General features: G+C 46.3%; 2 protein-coding genes across 2 annotated transcripts in view; both read left to right on the top strand.

Moving 5' to 3' along the window:
- The first annotated feature begins 2,338 nt into the window (after positions 1-2,338).
- Positions 2,339-12,766, top strand: RAB29 (RAB29, member RAS oncogene family). Its single transcript, XM_029574224.1, has 5 exons — positions 2,339-3,124; positions 5,711-5,782; positions 9,711-9,892; positions 10,661-10,782; positions 10,977-12,766. Exons 1-5 carry the CDS (start codon positions 3,001-3,003, stop codon positions 11,086-11,088), a joined length of 612 nt encoding a protein of 203 aa, XP_029430084.1. The 5' UTR covers positions 2,339-3,000; the 3' UTR covers positions 11,089-12,766.
- Positions 12,767-13,979: 1,213 nt separating this feature from the next.
- Positions 13,980-18,853, top strand: part of NUCKS1 (nuclear casein kinase and cyclin dependent kinase substrate 1) — a 34,857-nt gene continuing 29,983 nt past the window's right edge. The window contains exon 1 of the mRNA XM_029574223.1: positions 13,980-14,369. Coding sequence (XP_029430083.1) covers positions 14,353-14,369 — 17 coding nt within the window. The 5' untranslated portion in view covers positions 13,980-14,352. The remainder of the gene's footprint in view (positions 14,370-18,853) is intronic.

The following is an 18,853-nucleotide window of genomic DNA, read 5'->3' as shown; positions in this document are numbered from 1 at the left end:
GGGGCAGTGACTTGCTCAAAATCATAAGCAGCAAGCTTTGAGCCCTGCTAGGACCACAACTATGGGGTAGGGAAGAGAGGTCACTGGGGCTTTAAAAGTGCACCAGTGCGCAAGGCTTGCCAGCGGCAAAACACGGACGACGGGAACCACGTGTTGCTTCTGCTGCTCCTTGACATTGTTACTTGTGTTTTTCAACTACTGCTAAAGCAAGTCCCCATCTCCTAAATCCACTAACACAGCAGCCCGATCTCTATTATAAGAGTACTAGGGCTGTGGGTAAGCCTTGTGTTGTGTATGTGCAATGTAATGACCTCAGCTGGAGCAGAGAAAGGAGCGCAGGCAGCAGAACAGCACTGGGGGGGGAAGCAGTAGGAGTGAGAGGTGCACATACTCGGGCCTTCACTCTACCTCATACGCATGTGTGCACTCCTCCACTCCCCTGTGCACACACACTCTCCACTCCCCTGCATGTGCTTGCAAATGCCTTTTCTCATGCACAAACTCACACTACCCCCTCCACCCATAGGCCTCCTTATCCCCATCTCCCACCTCTCCACATAAGCATGAGTGAAAGGGGTGGGGGGGAGTGTTCTGCTCCACCTAGCTCGTGTCCCACAGCTTACTCCCTGCCTGACATACAGACCCCACCCAAACTCCTGCCTCCACCCCCACAGGAGGAGTACAGCAAGGAATAAAGTGGATTCCCTACCCCACCCCACTGTCACTCCCTACAACACTCATCTCAAGTCATTTCCCAGCACTTCCCTACACCCCCCCCCCCACCTGTGCCCCAATGACCCCCCATCTCCACACATTCCTCCCACCCTCAGTTGTACCTCCTGTCTCCTACGTCTGCACCCACCCCAACGTCCCTGCACTCCCTATAACAACCACTCCCCCGTCCCATTGCGCCATGACACCTCCACATGCACACATCCCCCATCACTTTCTTGACACTCCTAACCCCCACCCACCACATCTAACATCCTCTGCCACTCCTAGGCACCCCATTACCTTCCCCCATGCACACAAATCCCCCTCTCTGGTCACTCTCCAACGCCACACACACACACACAATCCCAGTCTCTCCAACACACCTGACCCCTCCCACAAATACACCTCCACCACCACCTACTGCCAGAAAGCCCCTTCCATTCTCCCAGTCACTCCCCGACACACATACACAAAACCCTTCCCTACCATGCTGCCCCTCCTCAAACTCACAGACATGAGGAAAGAGAAGGGAGGTGGAAGGAGAGGGGAGAGTGCACATCTCCCCCAGCTCACTCACCCCATATGCACACCTACCCTTTCACCCCCAAAACAAATGAACACATTCTCCCACCCCCCTACACCGAGGGGGGTGAGGGGGTGTTTGTGGAGATTATGAGGAAAGAGTACAAACAGCCTCCCTCCCACATCCACACAAGGCCACTGCTTCCATTTGGTTGGAGGTGGCAAAAATCCCACCAGCACAAGGCCTAAAGGGGCAATTGTATCAGCGCCTCCTTATGGACAGAAGCGGCGGCTGTCAGCCGACACTTAATTTTACCAACGTTGGTTGTCAAAGCTGCTGACAGCCACAGGTGCGGAAAACAGACACTGGCAACATTGAGCGGGCTGAATTTTTTTTATTTTTGGGGCTTCCGATTTAATATCGCCATGATATTAAGTTGGAGGGTGTACAGCAGTTTTTTCTGCTTTTCTGTACATTTTCCCAGTGCCAGCCGAAATTAACTCCTGCCTTTGGGCAGGCGTTAATTTCTGAGAGTAAAATGTGCGGCTTGGCTGCACATTTTATTTTCTGTATGGCGCAGGAAAAACTAATAGGCTCATCAACATGCATTTGCATGTTGATGAGCCTATTAGTTTTTGGAGGGTTGGACGTGTTTTCCTCGCACTATTACTCCTTATACAGTAAGGGGTAATAATAGCGTGTCCAGACAGGGACTAACGGTGCGCCCGACCTGAATGTATGTAACCAGGTTAGGCTGTCAAACACACTTTTTGATGCAATTATCACTCTTTTTTGTGGGCTTCAAGATAAAAAAAAAAAAGGCAGGGCGACGTTGGGACTTCTCTCTCTTGCTCCAGCCTTCCTTTCAATAAAGTCACTTTCCCCACCCAGCTATTCATTGCATTTCCCACCTAAGTACAAACGTAGAGGCTAGAGCGGAGGCTCCATTGGGGTTGGCAAGTGAATCAAGAAATTAATTATAAACGCAATTATCATTATCTCATGGGACAATGAATTAACTCAATAATACACAGCTTCCATCCCATTAACATCAGCACTGAGGTAGGACCTGAAGAGCAGCGGGCAGAGATTTACTGCCGAAACGAATAAAACCAGCCGTTGTAAAGCAGTCAAACAACCCCTCCCTAACGCTGAGCAGGTCCAGACTGGGTTTTGATTTGGGCCTTGCTATGCTTTCTGCTTTTACTGGGCTCCTTTCACTTCAGCCGCACACGTGGATGTCGTCGGCGGCCGGAAATTTCCCAGGGTGCGCTGCGTCCTGCACTCAGTCGACGCCCACTCTGACGGGTGGCAGCGCCTGACGGGAAATGTAGTGTTAGGCGCCTATCTTGGCGTGGTCATATGACATTGTAGGGCCGGGTAAGGAGCTGCGCGTGAAGCCGGAACCGGGTGCTCATAGGCAGCCTTTCCTCCTTCTCTAGGCGGGAAAGAAGCGAAGCGTCCCGGGAGCGGATTTGGCTTCTTGCAGCAGGGGATCCTGGAGGCCCGGTTCGGGGATCCCTTCTGGACTTCTGTTAGCACGGGACACTTGCTGCAAAGTGCCTGAGCCTGACTCATACGAGAGGAGCCGTCACAGATTTCCCAAGAAGGCAGCAGCTGCTGCTGCTTTTAGTTTCACTTTTAGTAGCAGGGTTCCTGTTTATAATTTATGTAACTGCGATGGCTTAACCCTTTGGAGATTTGCAAATGGAGTGGAGATGCTGAGAGTGTCCTAAAGAAGGGCCTCCCTAATCCACGTTATCATGGGGAGCCACGATCACCTGTTCAAAGTACTCATCATAGGAGATGGAGACGTGGGGAAATCGTCCCTACTCGAGCGCTATACTAATGACAACTTCACGAAGACCTACAAACCTACAATGGGAGGTAATAACCACTTATAAGTAAGAATGATACAATGAATATGTGTTTTATAAACCATCATTCCATGTGAAAATCACTAGTTCATAATGGTGTACAGGTCTGACGTTCATAAATAAAATAGTGAAAAACGGAGGGAGGCAGATAGAGACAGAGGATGCCTGGTAGGCCAAGGGTAGGGGGAATTAGGACATTTCTGGTTATCAGACTCATGATGAACTGGAGTTTTCTTTCAGACAGTGGGTATTTGTGAATAGCCATGTCTTTTACCTTGCTCTTAAAGTCTCTTATTGTTCACAGGTCCTCTGGCAAGGAGTTCCATAGTTTGGGGCCAGAGACTGAAATTGCTGTTTCTTCTAGTTGGGATTTCTAGGAGGCCTTTGTTTTGTGATCTGAGCGTTTGTAGTGAAATATGTGGTTTAAATGTTATTCCCATCAGGTCATTGTTTGGATAAATGTTATTGAATACTATTGTAACTCTCTTGGAAAGCAAACAATCAGTTGGCTTGAGTCTAAACACTTGTTTAGCCAGGGCCCTGCTTTTACCTGGCTGTGGTAGTGCAATATGTCAGTTTGTATTCTGAGCAAGGAATTCTCCTTAGAAATCTTTGAGATGCCAGTTGTTTGTTACATGCTGTGGGTTTATGTAAAAATGAAAGCTGATGCTTGACAGAAAATTTCTGTCTTAGGGCTCCATGTGGCTGAAATGGTCTTCCTGAGTTGGTGTCTTGTTCCGTCTCTAGCTGGGTTCAAAATACATAAAAACAACTCCCTCCCCTCTGAGATTACTTTTAATTCTGAAAACCTTGACTTCCTGATCTAGACAATCTCACATTAAACATGTTTTACCATAATACTTAAATGATTGCTTGAAATTATTTGTGTCTCTGTTGTCTGTCTGTCTGTATCTGTGTAGTGGTGCAATAGACTTGTTAAGCAGTAGTAGCACTTCTGCTTTTTATACACAGAGAATGGTTCTGCTGGGATTACTACCAAGTCTTTGGTGGTTTATCTTGACTGCAGCTGAATATGTTTTACAAAGTTGTGTCCAGGGGTGCCTTATTGTATTTTCCAAACTAGTTTTCTGAAACTGTGAAAGATGACTTCAGGCTTAATAATAGTGACCTCTTGATTTTTTTTTTCCCAGCACTGGCATAAGGCAGTGTGCACAGATCCAAGGTTATTCTGTTTCCTGGTATAGCAAGAAGAAATAGAGTTTACCTTATTCCACTATCCACACTTTCTGGAGATTTGGGGTGCTGGGAAAAGTTAGAAAATTATCCACATTTGTCCTCAAAAAATGTAGCAAATTTGTGAGGCAAGACTTCCCTTGGCTAAATCCATGTTGGCTTTATCACATTAAACTATGCTTATCTATATGTTCAGTAATTTTGTTCTGTGATAGCTTCCTACTATTTTGCCTGGCAAAGATGTCGGACTTACTGGTCTGTAGTTTCCTGGATCACCCCTCCATTCCTTTTTAAAAAGTCATGCAGCTACATTTGTGTAGATTGCAGTGGAAAAAGAGGTTGTAAGGGAAGGTTCATGAAGATCAAGTTGCAGTAGTCTAAGCAGGAAGAGTGGCTGAGTGTTTTGGAAGCATGATTCAGAAAGGAAAAGAAGGATTTTACTGATGTTACAGGGGAAGAAACAACACACTACAGCGGTGTAGAGAAGGAGAGAGAGGAATCAAATGTGATCCCCAAGGTTGCGGGCAGAGGGAATATGGAGCTTGAGAGCACCATCCACAGAAACAGAAAAAGATGAAAGAGAGGGAAGCGGGTTTGGGGGAAAGCTGAGAAGTTCCTTCTTGATCATGTTACGATTGAGATGGCGACAGGACATCCGGGCTGAGATTTGGGACTGCATTCTTGGTGAAATTTCTGATGCAGAAAGGTAGATCTGAGCATAAAAGTGGTACTAAAAGCTGTGGGAGATCAGAGCACTGAGAAAAGAAATGTAGAGGGCCCAGGACAGAGCCTTGAGGTGCACTGACTGGTAGTGGAATAGTGTTGGAGGAAGAACTACCAGAGGACAGTGAAAATACAATGGAAGAGGTAAGAAGAAAACCAGGATAGAGCAGAGTACAGTGTGTCAAGAAATGATCAACGATATCAAAAGCAGCAGATAAGGTCAAGGAGGATGAGGATTAAGTAGAGGGCCCTGGCCACAAAGAAGTCACTGGAGACTTTGGCAAAAGCCGTTTCTGTGGAATGTAGAAGAAGAAAGCCAGAGTGGCACGGATCCAGAGTGGCTTAAGATGAGAGTCAAGTTCTTGAAAACACATCTGTGAAGGAAAGAAGAGCAGAGCAGCCAAGTGGCCCAATTCAAGGAGGGATCCTGGTTTTTGAACTTAAATTCCAGTGCATTGTGCTGTTTGTAGCCCCTGCTTCTTGAAATCAATGCTGCAGATACCAGAATGCATCGGGATGGGAGCTGTCAGACACCTAAAATCTTCCTCCTTGAAAGGGGTCACATGAGTCCATGTAGGAGAGAAAGCATGAAGTTTGCATAACTACACATTTAAATACAAACCTAGATGACCCAGGCTATCTGCTAAATCTGTTTTCTTTTTTTCTGGCTGGTATGCAGTGGACTTTGCTTTGAAGGTGGTACAGTGGTCAGATTCAGACACAGTGAGGCTTCAGCTATGGGACATTGCAGGTAAGGCCTAAAAATGTTGGTATAAATGAGAAGGGGTTAGAGAACAGAATAGGATGGTTTAATAAATTTCACTGCAGATGTGGACTATAGATTTAATCATTCACCTTTCCCAATCCAAGCTCAAGGCAAGTTACAATCAGGTACTGTAGGAATCTCATACATTCTAAGGGGCCTGTTTACTTAAGGATTTATCATATTCTGTGTCTTACGGAAAAACGAGGCCCTCATTTTGTATCTGAGAAAATGGAGGGGCAGTGACTTGCCCAAGTCACAAGGAGTATCAGAGGGAGAAATGGGATTTGCACCCTGGCTTCCCTGATTCTCCACCTGCCTCGATAACCACTAGGCCACTGGGTTATCAACCCAGTCTTGGGGACACACCTAGTCAGTTAGGTTTTCAGGAAGATGCATAGGAGAGAGTTCCATGCACTGCCTCTGCAAAACTCTCATTCATATTCATTGTGGATATCCTAAAATCCTGACTGGGTTGAGAACCACTGCAGTAGGCTATTTCTCCACTGCAGATAAAGTGTTCAGTACTTAACTACACCATAATTGTACTGTAATTAAACACAGTATTCATTTTTTAACTGTATTGTGCTTAAAAGTGGTGAATATTGTGACTCGTTCTCAACCTGGTGCTTAGGTTGTCCAGGCTATCGACAATGAATGCGCACGAGGTCTTTGCAGTGCTGTGGGTCTCAGAATTGGGTGGATGTGTGCAAAGCTATCTTATGCATGTTCACTGTGCTAGGCCTGAATACCTGGCCAGCTTGGGTGGAAGGACCAGTCACGTTGCACACTTGCACCATTCACCTCTGTAACATGCTTTTCATGATCAGTAATTACAGAAAAAGTACTGTGCTTTCAAACAAGGTTTATATAATGGTAAAATACTAAAGAAGCCCAGAGAAACCATTACTGCCATATCATGTGCATTACAGCACATGCTAAAGACTCTCCCCGGTTATTTGGGGAGGATTTCTTTTCTTTCAATTCTTTGGAAAGGTGCCTTCAGCTCACTCTCAGGCTGGTGCGTTCTGGTCAATGCTCACCTTTTGCTTGTATTTGAATGCTCATTTTGTGAGTGTAAACTTTCCCGCCGATGCAGCAAGGAGTTTTATGCTCACCAAAAGAAAATTAGGTCTTACCTTTTGATAATTTTCATTCCTGTAGTACCACGGATCAGTCTAAGACCCACTGATCCGACGTGATCCTGGTCCATTCCCCGTAAAACTGGGTCAGCCTGCCCCCGACTTTCGGGACGGAGGAATGGACCGGCCGCCCATCATTGTGCAGGTTTGCCCCCCTGCACATTCAGACCGGATCCCGGACGACTGAACCGGCGCCTGCGAAAGGACCGCGAATAAGCCTGTTGGCACTGTGACGATAGGAGGACACCGATCCTCGAGAAGACCGAGGCGGCACCCACCGCGAAAACGAGACCGAGAGGCCGGACCTCCCCTGGTCCTTGGTCTGTCCTCTGGCAAGCGATGAACCTTGTTGTCACCCAGAGACTCGATAAGATCCTCCAATTCCTTGCCAAACAACAACTTGCCCTTAAAGGGTAATGAGCCTAACCGGGCCTTCGCTGTCACGTCCGCTGACCAATGACGAAGCCACAGCAGACGCCTCACGGAGGCCGCGGAAACCATGGTTCTGGCCGAGGTACGAAGCAAATCGTAAAAGGCGTCTGCACTGTAAGCAATCACCGCCTCCAATCGTGCCGCCCGGCGCGCTTCCTCGGGAGAGAGAGACTCGTTGGCCAGCTCGCAAGGAAAAGTTACTGCAAATCGCCGCCCGAACACCTAAGGCCGAAACTTTGAATATTCTCTTAAGTTGAATTTCCAGCTTCCGGTCCTGTAAATCCTTTAGCGCAGTAGCCCCTGTCACCGGAAGAGTGGTCTTCTTTGTGACCGCTGCCACCGCCGCATCAATCTTGGGTAACCTCAACAACTCTAAGGTATCCTCCGGGAGGGGATATAGCTTATCCATCGCCTTAGCCACCTTGAGTCCCTAACTCCGGGGTATCCCATTCCTTAAAAAGCAGATCTGATGCTGAAAAATGTAATGGGAAGGCCGAGGGAGGACCCCCTAATCCCAATACCACCGGATCCATCGCCCCAAGTCGGGACTCTTCCTGCGGCACCGGGATACTTAACTCCTTCAGGATTTCTGGAATGAGGGGAACCACCTTTGGGTCAACCCCCTCCGTTCCATGGGTCCCCCAAGAACCAGTGGATAACAAATCTCCGTCCCCCTCCACACCCCTCGGGGACTGGGACAGTTCATCCGGATCATCTGGCTGCCCATCCGTATCTGTGGAAGAATCCGGGACCCTCCCGGACTGTCCTCGCACGACTCGGTCAGGCACTGCCCGTGCCCCCCGGGGCCGGGCCGTGTCTAACGGGCTTCCCCCGCCCCCCAGGGGGGTCCGAGAAGGGGGTATCAGGGGGTCTCTTCCTTGCCAGGCGCCGTGCCTTGACCGCCCTGTGCATCAGGAGGACAAAGTCTGACCCAAATGACGAATCTGAGGAGCCCTCCTCTGTATCCCCCTCCGGGAGCCGAGGCTTGCTGCCTGGCCTAAGCCCCCCAGGTCCGTCCCCATCAGGGACCTTGTGTTGTGGTGAGAGACGCGGTGGGGGATCGTCCTCCCCCAGTTCCGATCCTGACTCGGAACCCGCGGCCCCCCCCCCCCCCCCCCCCCCCAAGGTAACAAAATGGCGGCCGTTCCCGCCGAAATTGACTTCGTGGAATCCAAGATGGCACCCGTTCCCGGGCTCCTCGGGAACGGGCCTTCCTCCGCGATCGGCAGCCCCCCTGCCGCTCCGGCGCGCGATCGCTGTCGGCCCCGAGGCTGGACAGCACCCGAGGACCCCCCTCGCCGCCCGACAGGAGGAACAGAGGCCATCCCGGGACAGCCGCGCCGAAGTGGAGCCACAGGCTCTGCATGCCGACCGGCGCGGCTGTCACAGAAGCGCTACCCTAACAGCGAAGGAAGAAAAGAAAAACAAACTACTCCCCTGCAACGGCGAAATCGGCGCTCGGCCCCCTCCCTGCGGCAGAGAAGAAGGAAAGAAACTGACAGCCAAAGTAAAAAAAACTTTCCTGAACTGCTTTTTTTTTCTTTTTCTTAAATGCAACCAGCACCTCGGGTTCAGGGTCAGCCGGAGGGAGTGAGCCCAGCTGCAAAGATGTGCTGGAAAGTGGGAATCCCCCACACCTCAGCTGCCTCGGAAACCAGGGGGGATGGTCCCCTTAGGACCTCGCAACCCCCTGGGAGGCGAGAGGTTCCACCTGCAGGCAAGCCTCTGCGGTGCATAGAACCAAACTAAAACTAACACCTGTACCCTAGGTTTTGCACCCTCTCCACCTGCTAGGAGACAGAAGACGACTGCCAGGAGTCTGGACTGATCCAGGCGCGTACAGGGGAGCCCTGCTTACCCATGAAAGTGAGGGCATTAAGCAGTACTCCCTGAAGCGGAGAGGTGTATTGACCTGGCCAGGAGTTTCTTAGCGCTGGAAACTTAACTGAAGGGTCAGAGACGGAATTAAGTTTCCAGTGCTACTGCTCTAGCACTTAAAACCAGTAAAAAAAAAAAAAAATTTAAAGTAGGAAAAAGTCAAAAACGTCTTATCCAACTAAGGTTTGGCAGCAGAAGGCATATTTTACTCTCACTGAGCTTTTATTTAAACTCCCAGTGTATTAGATCATTAGCTTGCTGCATTGGGAGTTAAAAAAAAAAAATCTGAGCATTAAAACTGCACTGAAATCCTGAATGGCAGTGGCCAAGTGTTAATACCTGTCCTGACACAGAGATGGATTTTATATCTCGTGTTGTCAGTTTGGCATTTTTCAGCAGCTTTGAATGACTTGTTGCAGAATTTTGTTTTAAATCATTCCTCTTTGACTTCACTCTCTCCCCAGGGCAGGAGCGTTACACATCCATGACCAGACTTTACTACAGGAAGGCCTCTGCCTGTGTCATCATGTTTGATCTCACCAATGTCACCACATTTCGGAATAGCCAGAAGTGGAAGCAGGACTTGGACAGCAAGATTAGTCTTCCAAATGGATGCCCTCTTCCCTGTATCCTGCTGGCCAATAAAGTGAGGCAGCCTGCATAAATAAACTAATCCGTATAGAATCCTCTTATCTGAAAACTGTGCATCTCTTTAAAGCTATGGGCATTCAGAATACCTGGAATAGAATTTTGCAGTTCACTCTCCAGTGCAGTCTTTCAAAGGTGACTCGCACAGAGCAATGATTGAATCAAGCAAGATTTGAAACGTGTGAGCAGTAGCACCAATTATCCAAGCTTTAGCCTCAGCTGCTATCCATTTGTGCATCTTTCATAAATATTCGTAATTTAATCACTTTCTTAACTTTTGTATTCACTTGCATTATCATATATCCAACATAGGCGAATGTACTTTTCTCAATGATAAATTGAGAACAACGTGTTTCACAGTACACTGCCTAAGAATAACAATAGTCATTTTTGCTGTTTGATGGTATAGTGCAGAGTTCTCGTAGATGCACTGGTCCTGGAAAAGGTTTCTTTGCAGGATGGGACCCAGAGTCTCCCCTTCAGATGTGGATCACAGGTTTAAAAGAATCTTGCTACATCTTTATTGTTCACCATAAGTACAGGCATTAAACACTACAAAGCACAGTTCATCAGATTCTGTGCATGAACCTGCAGAACTCCTGTATACAAGTAAAATATGATGTAATGGGTAATACAAGAAAAACAAGGACACTAAAATTCTATGAATGGAATCAGTGTGTCTTTATAAAATGCATCGCTGGTTTAAATAAAAGCTTCTGCATCTAGTACCATTTCTATTTCTAATTATTATTTATTGCCTACACAGTGTGATCTGTCCCCGTGGGCCATGACCAAGGAAGAAATTGACCTGTTTAGCAAGGAGAATAACTTCATTGGTTGGACTGAAACATCTGTCAAAGAAAATAAGAACATTAATGAGTCTATGAGGTATGTCCTAAGCAATGTGACTGACTCCAGATAAATCTGTGTGTTTTTGGGAGCCAGAAAATGTGCTGCCTGGCCATGCCCACCAGAGCTGACTAGAAGCTGCTGTAAGCATGCAGGGATCCTAGTGGCATGAAAGATGCTTTCAATGAATTATTAACATGCTGCTTTTATCTCTGTATTTCCTCCATTTCCAGAGTTCTTATTGAAAAGATGCTGGCCACAAGTGATGATCTGCCCTCTCCCTCTGCCCAGGGAGAGTACATTAACCTGAAGGACACCCCTGTGCCTGGATGGGGTTGCTGCTAACTACACATCAGTGGAACTTTTGAGGAGTTGTGTTTTTTGTTTCCCCCCACCCCCCCCCTTATTCTGGGATTAATTTATTAGATAAACAGCATAATTCTCTTCCATTCAGACACTCAGTCCTTAGGCTTGGTGACCAGCAGGATTATGAAGTGCTCATCTGTGTACACAGTGGGGAGAATAGTTAGTCTGGCCTCAGTCAGTCAGACATACGTGTGAGGAGTGCTTTTCTTGGACTCTCTTAATGTGTGACAGAATGATAGTCCTTCCTCCATTGTTACCAGCTTACACATTTTTATTTTCTGATGACAGCTACCAAAAGTACTTGGAAGAGATTGAACAATTGTTAAAACTAAGATATGAAGTTAAGAAAGAGCTTTGCATCTGTGCATTCTTGTGGGTGTCAGAAACAGAATGTACTTGCCAAACTAAAGTTTTTGCAAAACAGGTGTACAGGATGCAAGTTACAAAAAGTTCAACAAAATATGCCTTTAACAAGGTTAAATCTTTCCTTTCTGCTGTAGTTTTGCTGAATTCTCCAGTGGCTCTGCAGTCCTTGCATTTTGCTCTGCTCTCCCCAGAGAATGTTTTAATGACTTTATAAAGTTTGGCAGAACCATGTTGGCTTCGCTCCATTCCATTAAGGTGCCACTGCATAGAGGGCACCAAAGTCTTATATGGCCCTAAATGATTTTTGAAGAGCAAGGTAATAGAAAAAATAGTTTCTTTTGCTTGCATGTGCCCTTTCTTGCATAGATGTTATTAGATAACGCTATTGCTTAGTAACTATGCTCTTATCTGACGAAAAAGATACATTTTGCACCACTCACATTCTTTTTCCTGTATATATCTGACCTGTAAGTTGCACAGCAGGTACATACAAATGAGCCACAGTTCTCCTGTTCTCTCCTTATTAATTTACCACAGAGGCATTTAAATACAAGCAGAAAGCAAAAGTGCATTAAAAAAAGAAAAATCTATTTTTTTTATTCTGCTTTGGGAAAAGCTTAGCTAACCACATCCTATTGAAATGCAACTAATTTGCCAAAGAATTGACAGATAAATACTGTTTTTAACTGTTTAGCAATATCAGATTCTCTCTAATTGTTTTAATGGCTTTAATTTCTGCAGAATGGCAGTGAATTATTGTTATACTAAACAGAAGGACATAGGAATTGCTTTCTCTTTATAACACTTATTAACCACCCATGTACTTATAGAAATTTGAATAAATTTTTTTACTCTTACTTTCAGCCCTCTTAAGCCCTTGCTCTAAGACAATATACATAATGAAAGAATTATTTCCATTTGTATGTAACCCTTTATCTAGGGCCAGAGTTACGATAGGATGGGCTCAGACTTGCATAGTCCCATGATCTGTGATAGGTGTAGACATGAGTGACTGTTGCTTTTATAGAACAATACCCATTTTTCTCCTTCCAAAAGATTTTGCCTCCTTCATAGCATTTTGAATGGGAAAGGTGAGGCAGGGCTGAGGAATCAAAAGTTTAAAAAGCCTGCAGTCTATTCTGCTGAAAAATAGTGGAAGAATTGATGTTAGTAAAGTGCAATGATGCTGAACTTGAGTTGTAGGCTTGTGTACAAGAAATATTAGTGGGGGGAGGCCTTGGAACTACGTGTGCTTAATTTTTCACCACTCGTGGGTGCCCAACTTTAGTGTGAGATTGTCTCCTTTTTTTTGGTTTGGTTTGAAAATATGCTGATGGAGGCCTGTCCCTCCATTCTGATAGTGGCATTTTAAAACTGGACGAATGCAGTCTGCTTCCTCCTGTTCATCATGGAGTGGAGGAGTAGCTTAGGTGTTACAGCAAGAGCCTGATTTTCAGGATGCCAGGGTTAAAATCCCACCACCCCTGGGCAAGCCACTTCCCCCTCTGTTGCTTTAAGTACAACTGTAGATTGTAAGCCCTCTGGGCTACAGTACCTGCATGTAACTTGCCAGAGCTAAATACAGTAAATAAAGCCAATGCTGTTTTCAATGGGAAGATTAAATGTACCAGAGCTGATGGTCTAACCTTTCCCCTTTACTGGACAAGATGGGGACTGAAGTGCGTTTCCTGGCACTTCAAAGCAGATTCCATTCAAGGTCCCAATAAGCAGAAGAAGCAGCGCACTTTGAACCCTGGCTTCAGTCTGCTGCTTTAAGCACTAGGCCACTAGTTTAAGCTGCACGGAGTAGGAGTGGCTCTCGCATGTATTTGACTAGTGCTGCATAGAGTGAGCACCAGTAACGTGACACATGGCCTGGGGCAATAATGGCATTTCTAATACTTATGTTACTTGCGGGAGAGAAGGGACGGGGACGTTCTTATCCGAAACCTCTCCCCTATTTTTAGTTCTCGTCCCTGTAAATGTCAATGTTAGCAATAACCCCCAAGGGTCGTGTCACAGAGACCAGCACGCCCTGACGTTCCTGGGCCGAGTGCTGGTGGCGCCTGCATTCAAACACTTAACTACTAACGAAACCCCTGCCCAGCAGGTCCCGGCGAATCTGCCGCTGGCAGGGAAAATACGACGCAGGAACAGGCCGTGGTGGGCCCAGGGGAGAGGGAAACGGCAGAAAGGTCCTTTAATCATAATTTAAACAAAACACAAAACTCCTGCAGCGTATACTCCAGCTCGCAGCGAGGAAGCAGCGGCCTGCGCTTTCTGCTCCTGGCGAATCTGCGTCCCGAGAGCAGGAATAGCTGCGGGGGGAGGGGAGAGCCCGCCTCTGTTGTCTCCGAGGGACGCCCTCTCACACGAACCTGACTGCTCTTCCGCCCGCCTCGAGCCCTAGGTGGGCGGGACTTCCTCAGCCCATTCCCGATCTCCCAGTGCAAGAGTGATGATTCGAACGGGCCAATGAGAGAGTGCAGGAGGTCGGGCGGCAAGTTTGGTTGCGCGCGCGGCGGAGGAGGCGGGTGCTCGTTGTGGCTGGGCAGCGGTTTCAGTTTGGTCGGTGCTGGGGAGGGTGATTAGCTTAGCGGATAATAAATATTAACCCCCTCCCCCCGCTCCCCCTACCTGCGGTGGCTTTTCGGTTTTTCTCCTCTTCCGGATGCTGTAACGCGGTTTGGTGGGTGTGTCCGGTCATCCGGGGCCTTGTTCAGTACTAGGCCTGAGGCGTAGAGACCGCGCGCGCGCTTCACGCGGACCTGCGTCCCCCCTCGCGACGATCGGGCAGGTTGGGGGAGGGGGGTCGTTGACTTTATTTTGTTTTTAGTTGTTTTGTCTAGGGCTTGGGCTCCGGTGTCTGCTGCTGAGATGTCGCGCCCGGTCAGGTAAGCGGGGTTACTCGGGGGCTCTCTTCCCTCCGCCACCTCTTGTCTCCAGCCTGGAAGATGCAACAGCGGCCTCTGTCCGGGTGCTGGCACCGGGGAGAGGAGGAAAGCTGCCATGTTTTATTGCAACATCTGCGTAACTTTAGCTCGGGGATGCATGAACGCATCCCTGCTGTGCACCGTGCAGGGCCTTCCTACGGTCTGCAGCAACCCGAGACTGCAGCTTGCCTTGCAGTTGTGAGGCCTGTGCGTGAGATCCTTTGTTTGGTGCAATAGGGGCTGCTCTTTGCTTTTCCTTTCTCGCAAAGAACTGAATCGCGGATCTGTTTGCTGAGGTTTGTATGGCGACAAGGGATTTATGTATCGCTTTATTATATTACTCTCCAGAAGTGTGTGAGGCTGCTGCTTGTAACGCATTGGTAAGGCCTGTGTGTGCAGGAACCGCTTTCCAGCCAGAGGAGCGGAGGCTGCCATGTTGCTTGCTGTAGCTGCTTTATTTTCCTAAATAATTGTGTAGTTTGTTCTCTGATGTAGAAATAAAATGGCTTTAGCCAGCTTGTTAATCATATGTTGAATGTTTTTAGTTTTTATCTGTTTAATGCCCTTTTTTTATTGTGTATGCGATACATCCGCAATGAATACTATAGAATCGCGGAATGCCTGATATTAAATACCCCCCTGGTCGATGTGCCCATGTAAAGCGGGATTTTAAAATACGCGTATTTCCTAGAAGAAAAATGGCGCGCATTCAGAAAGCAAACTCTTTGGAAGTTCTTATTAGCTGAAGCGGAGCTTGCATTGTTGCGATAACGTTCTACTTTGATTAACATTAAATAAAACAAGCTAAGCTTTCTTGAATCTGTACATGCAGACACGATTTCAAACAAACTGCAGGATACACGTGGTGGTGTTATACCATCTCTTTAGAATCCTGAAGATTATTTGAATGAATACTCTGACCTGAGAGGGTCTGGTGTTTATCTTGCAACTTTAAATCGCGTTTGCAAGCAAAATATGGTAGATCTTTCATGGAAAGGCTTAGATGCAAATTAAAGGATCCTAAGGCTATCTTGCCATAGTACATATATATGGTAACATTGGTGACTTGCATCCTAATTTACATAGTCAAATCACTGGTCTATTCTGGTTCCATTACTGGCCCTTCACCTGAGTCGAAGTGGGAGGTGATTTTATATTGTGGACAGGGGACTGATGTCCTTTGAAGCTGGATTCACCATAGTCAGGCCTGTAATTGACGTTCCTTAAAGGAGAAAAATGTGTTCATTTGCACTGGCTGTCGTGTAAAGATGGGCTCATCCAAAGGAATGGAGGCTCTGGAAGGAAGGGTCAAGAGATGAGGGTGGAAGGGGATACATTAAGGAATAATATAAAGAGATGTTTCTTTACAGAGAGGGTGGTAGATGCATAGAATAGCCTCCCATTTGAGGTGGTGGAGACAAGGACAGAATGTCAATTCAAGAAAGCATGGGAGTAGTAAAGGAGATCTCTAAAGGAGTGGTAGGAATTGTAGAGAAGCAGATTGTTGTATGGTCCTGTCTGCCATCCTATTTCTGTTTTGTTTTTTTTCCACCATGTGTTGGTAGTTGTCTTTTTATTTAGCTCAAGGCTTTTCATTGGTAGCTCAAGGCGAGTTACATTCTGGTATACAGGGTATTTTCCCTGGCTCCACGGGCTGCTTACAATCTAAGGGGCTGATGTAATTAGCAAACAGGCCAATAAAATTCGGTGCGCTTGGCCGAGCGCACTGTTTAGCATGCGATTGGTTGCACATTTTCAACGTGCGTCTATTACCCCTTATACAGTAAGGTGTTTAGCGCATCCAAAAAGTGCGGCCAAACACCACCCCTCCTTGAAAACTAATAGTGAGGCTATTAGTTAGTCCCCGGGATACTGAAAGTAAAATGTGTGGCCAAGCCACACATTTTATGTTCAGAAATTAATGCCCAGGGCAGCATTAATTTTTGAGCAATCTGGAAAAGTGTACAGAAAATACTGCTTTTCTGTATGCACTCTGACTTAATATCCTAGTGATATTAAGTTGGAGGGCTGTTCTATTACTCATTACTGCTGGTCTGAGGTAAAGTTTCCAGCACCAGGTATTAGATTATGTGAAGAAGAGATCCCACATCAGGGTATGTAGTTAGTGTTTTATGCACAGAAACCATGCTATGTGTATAAAATGCCTGTTTCTGCACAGAAAACATGATTTATACATATAACGCCTTACTGTGCACCAAGCCTTTTCTTTGAACACATTTTCTGGTCTATTTGCATTTACCTCCTGATGCATAACCATACCATTAGCTTACCATACCATTGCTATTAAGTTCACTTAGAGAATAGCCACTGCCATTAGGAATGGTTACATGGAATAGACTTAGTTTTTGGGTACTTGCCAGGTTCTTATGGCCTGGATTGGCCACTGTTGGAAACAGGATGCTGGGCTTGATGGACCTTTGGTCTGACCCAGTATGGCATTTTCTTATGTTCTTATGTTCTTACTGAATGGTGAATTTTAAAAAAAATTAACTTGTGTGTTAAACTATTGTTTTGACACTTACAGGCTGAGACAGAAAGAAACAGGGGAGAGTTGGTGCTCTGTTGAGCGCCCGCTCTCCTGACGCGCACCCAGCCACCTCTCCTGGGCACGTGGTTCAGTATTTAAATGAGGTAGTGTGCTAATAAGGAGGCGCTAGGAACAATAACTCTTCCCTAGAACCTCCTTATTAGTGGTAGAGGTGACTATCAGCAGGTCCGATAACCGAAGCTCTATTTTACTGGGTCTGTTTCCGAACCCGCTAACAGCCATGGGTTAGGAAAATGGACACTGGTAAAATTGAGTGTCCGGTTTTGCTAACCGCTGAACTGTAGGCAGACTTTTTTTTTAAGTTTTGGTTCCTCTGACTTAATATTCTAGCAGAGGTAAATGCACATATGACAGAAAATGTGTTCAAAGAAAAGGCTTAGAGCACAGTAACATTTTATATGTATGAATCATGTTTTCTGTGCATAAAACACTAACTACATGTCCTGATGTGGGATCTCTTCTTCCCATAATCTAATACTAGTGCTGGAAACTGTACCTCAGACCAGCAGTAAAACGCATAGGGGAGGGTGGGCTAATAGCCAGTTTCACCCTTAGTGTGGAATTTCCATGCAAAAGCTCTAAGTAGTGCAGATGTGTGCACAGCTGCAGGTAAAACTGACCTCTGAGTGCACCTTAGTACACCTGGCCCTTAGTTTTGCACCCACGTCAACAGAGGGTGAAGTGACTTGCCCGAGGTCACAAGGAGCACGTGAAGGATTTGAGCCCTGACTACTATAATTACTAGGCAGCTACTCGATTCCAAATAACAGCAGTAAAATAAATCAAGGTAATTTTATCATTCAAATTGAAATTAAAAAAAATTGTTGCAAAGCACCCTACAGTACAGGCCAATTCAGTAAATGTCGCAGGAGAGCGGCCGAGCGCCCGCTCTTCTGTGCGCACGGTTCAGAGGGGAAGAATGTGCTAATGAGGGCCTGCAGTAAAAAGAGGCGCCAGGGACACTAGTGCGTCACTAGCGCCTCCGTTTTGACAGGAGCGGCGGCTGTCAGCGGGTTTGACAGCTGACACTCAATTTTGCCGGAGTCTGTTCTCGGACCCGCTGACAGCTACAGGTTCGGAAAACAGACGTCTGCATAATTAAGTGTCCGTCTTCCGACACGCGTGCTACCAGCCGATTTAAATTTTTATTTTTTAAATTTTTGATTGTTTTTTAAATTTTGGGGCCTCTGACTTAATATCGCTATGATATTAAGTTGGAGGGTGTTCAGAAAAGCAGTTTTTTCTGCTTTCCCGGTGCCGGCAGAAATTAACGAAGTAAAATGTGCAGCTTGGCTGCACATTTTACTTACTGAATCGCGTGGGAATAACTAATAGAGCCATCAATATGCATTTGCATGATGCGGGCGCTATTAGTTTCGGGGGGGGGAGGGGGTTGGACGCACGTTTTCGACACGCTATTACCCCTTACTATAGAAGGGGTAAAGCTAGCGCGTCCAATGCGCGTCCAAACGTGGGCTAACAGTGCGCTCCACTATGAATGTGCAGTTAATAAATTGTGACTGAAATATTGATACTTTATATAAAAAAAAGAAAGTGGTGAAAAGTCAATGGGGCCTCGTCTGGTAATGCATGTACTTGTTTTGAATATTCAGAATAAGTATTTATTTCGGCATTTTATATACTGTCTTTCCATATAAAGATCACAGTGGTTTACAAAAGTAGCAGTTGTACCATAAATCAACAGTTTATGGAGGTTGTATTCATAAACAGGAATTAATATAAGTAATGAGATGTTTTAATATACATTTAAGACTTCAGGCGAGTATTACAGGAATTAGAATACTTTTCACATCACTTTATATTACTGTCTTGTAGTAAGGGCTTCAAGCACTTGAATTGATGCTGGTTGTCATTA

The sequence above is a fragment of the Rhinatrema bivittatum genome, chromosome 12, assembly GCF_901001135.1.
Source record: "Rhinatrema bivittatum chromosome 12, aRhiBiv1.1, whole genome shotgun sequence".
NCBI lineage: Eukaryota > Metazoa > Chordata > Amphibia > Gymnophiona > Rhinatrematidae > Rhinatrema > Rhinatrema bivittatum.
This window is presented reverse-complemented; position numbering and strand designations above follow the sequence as displayed.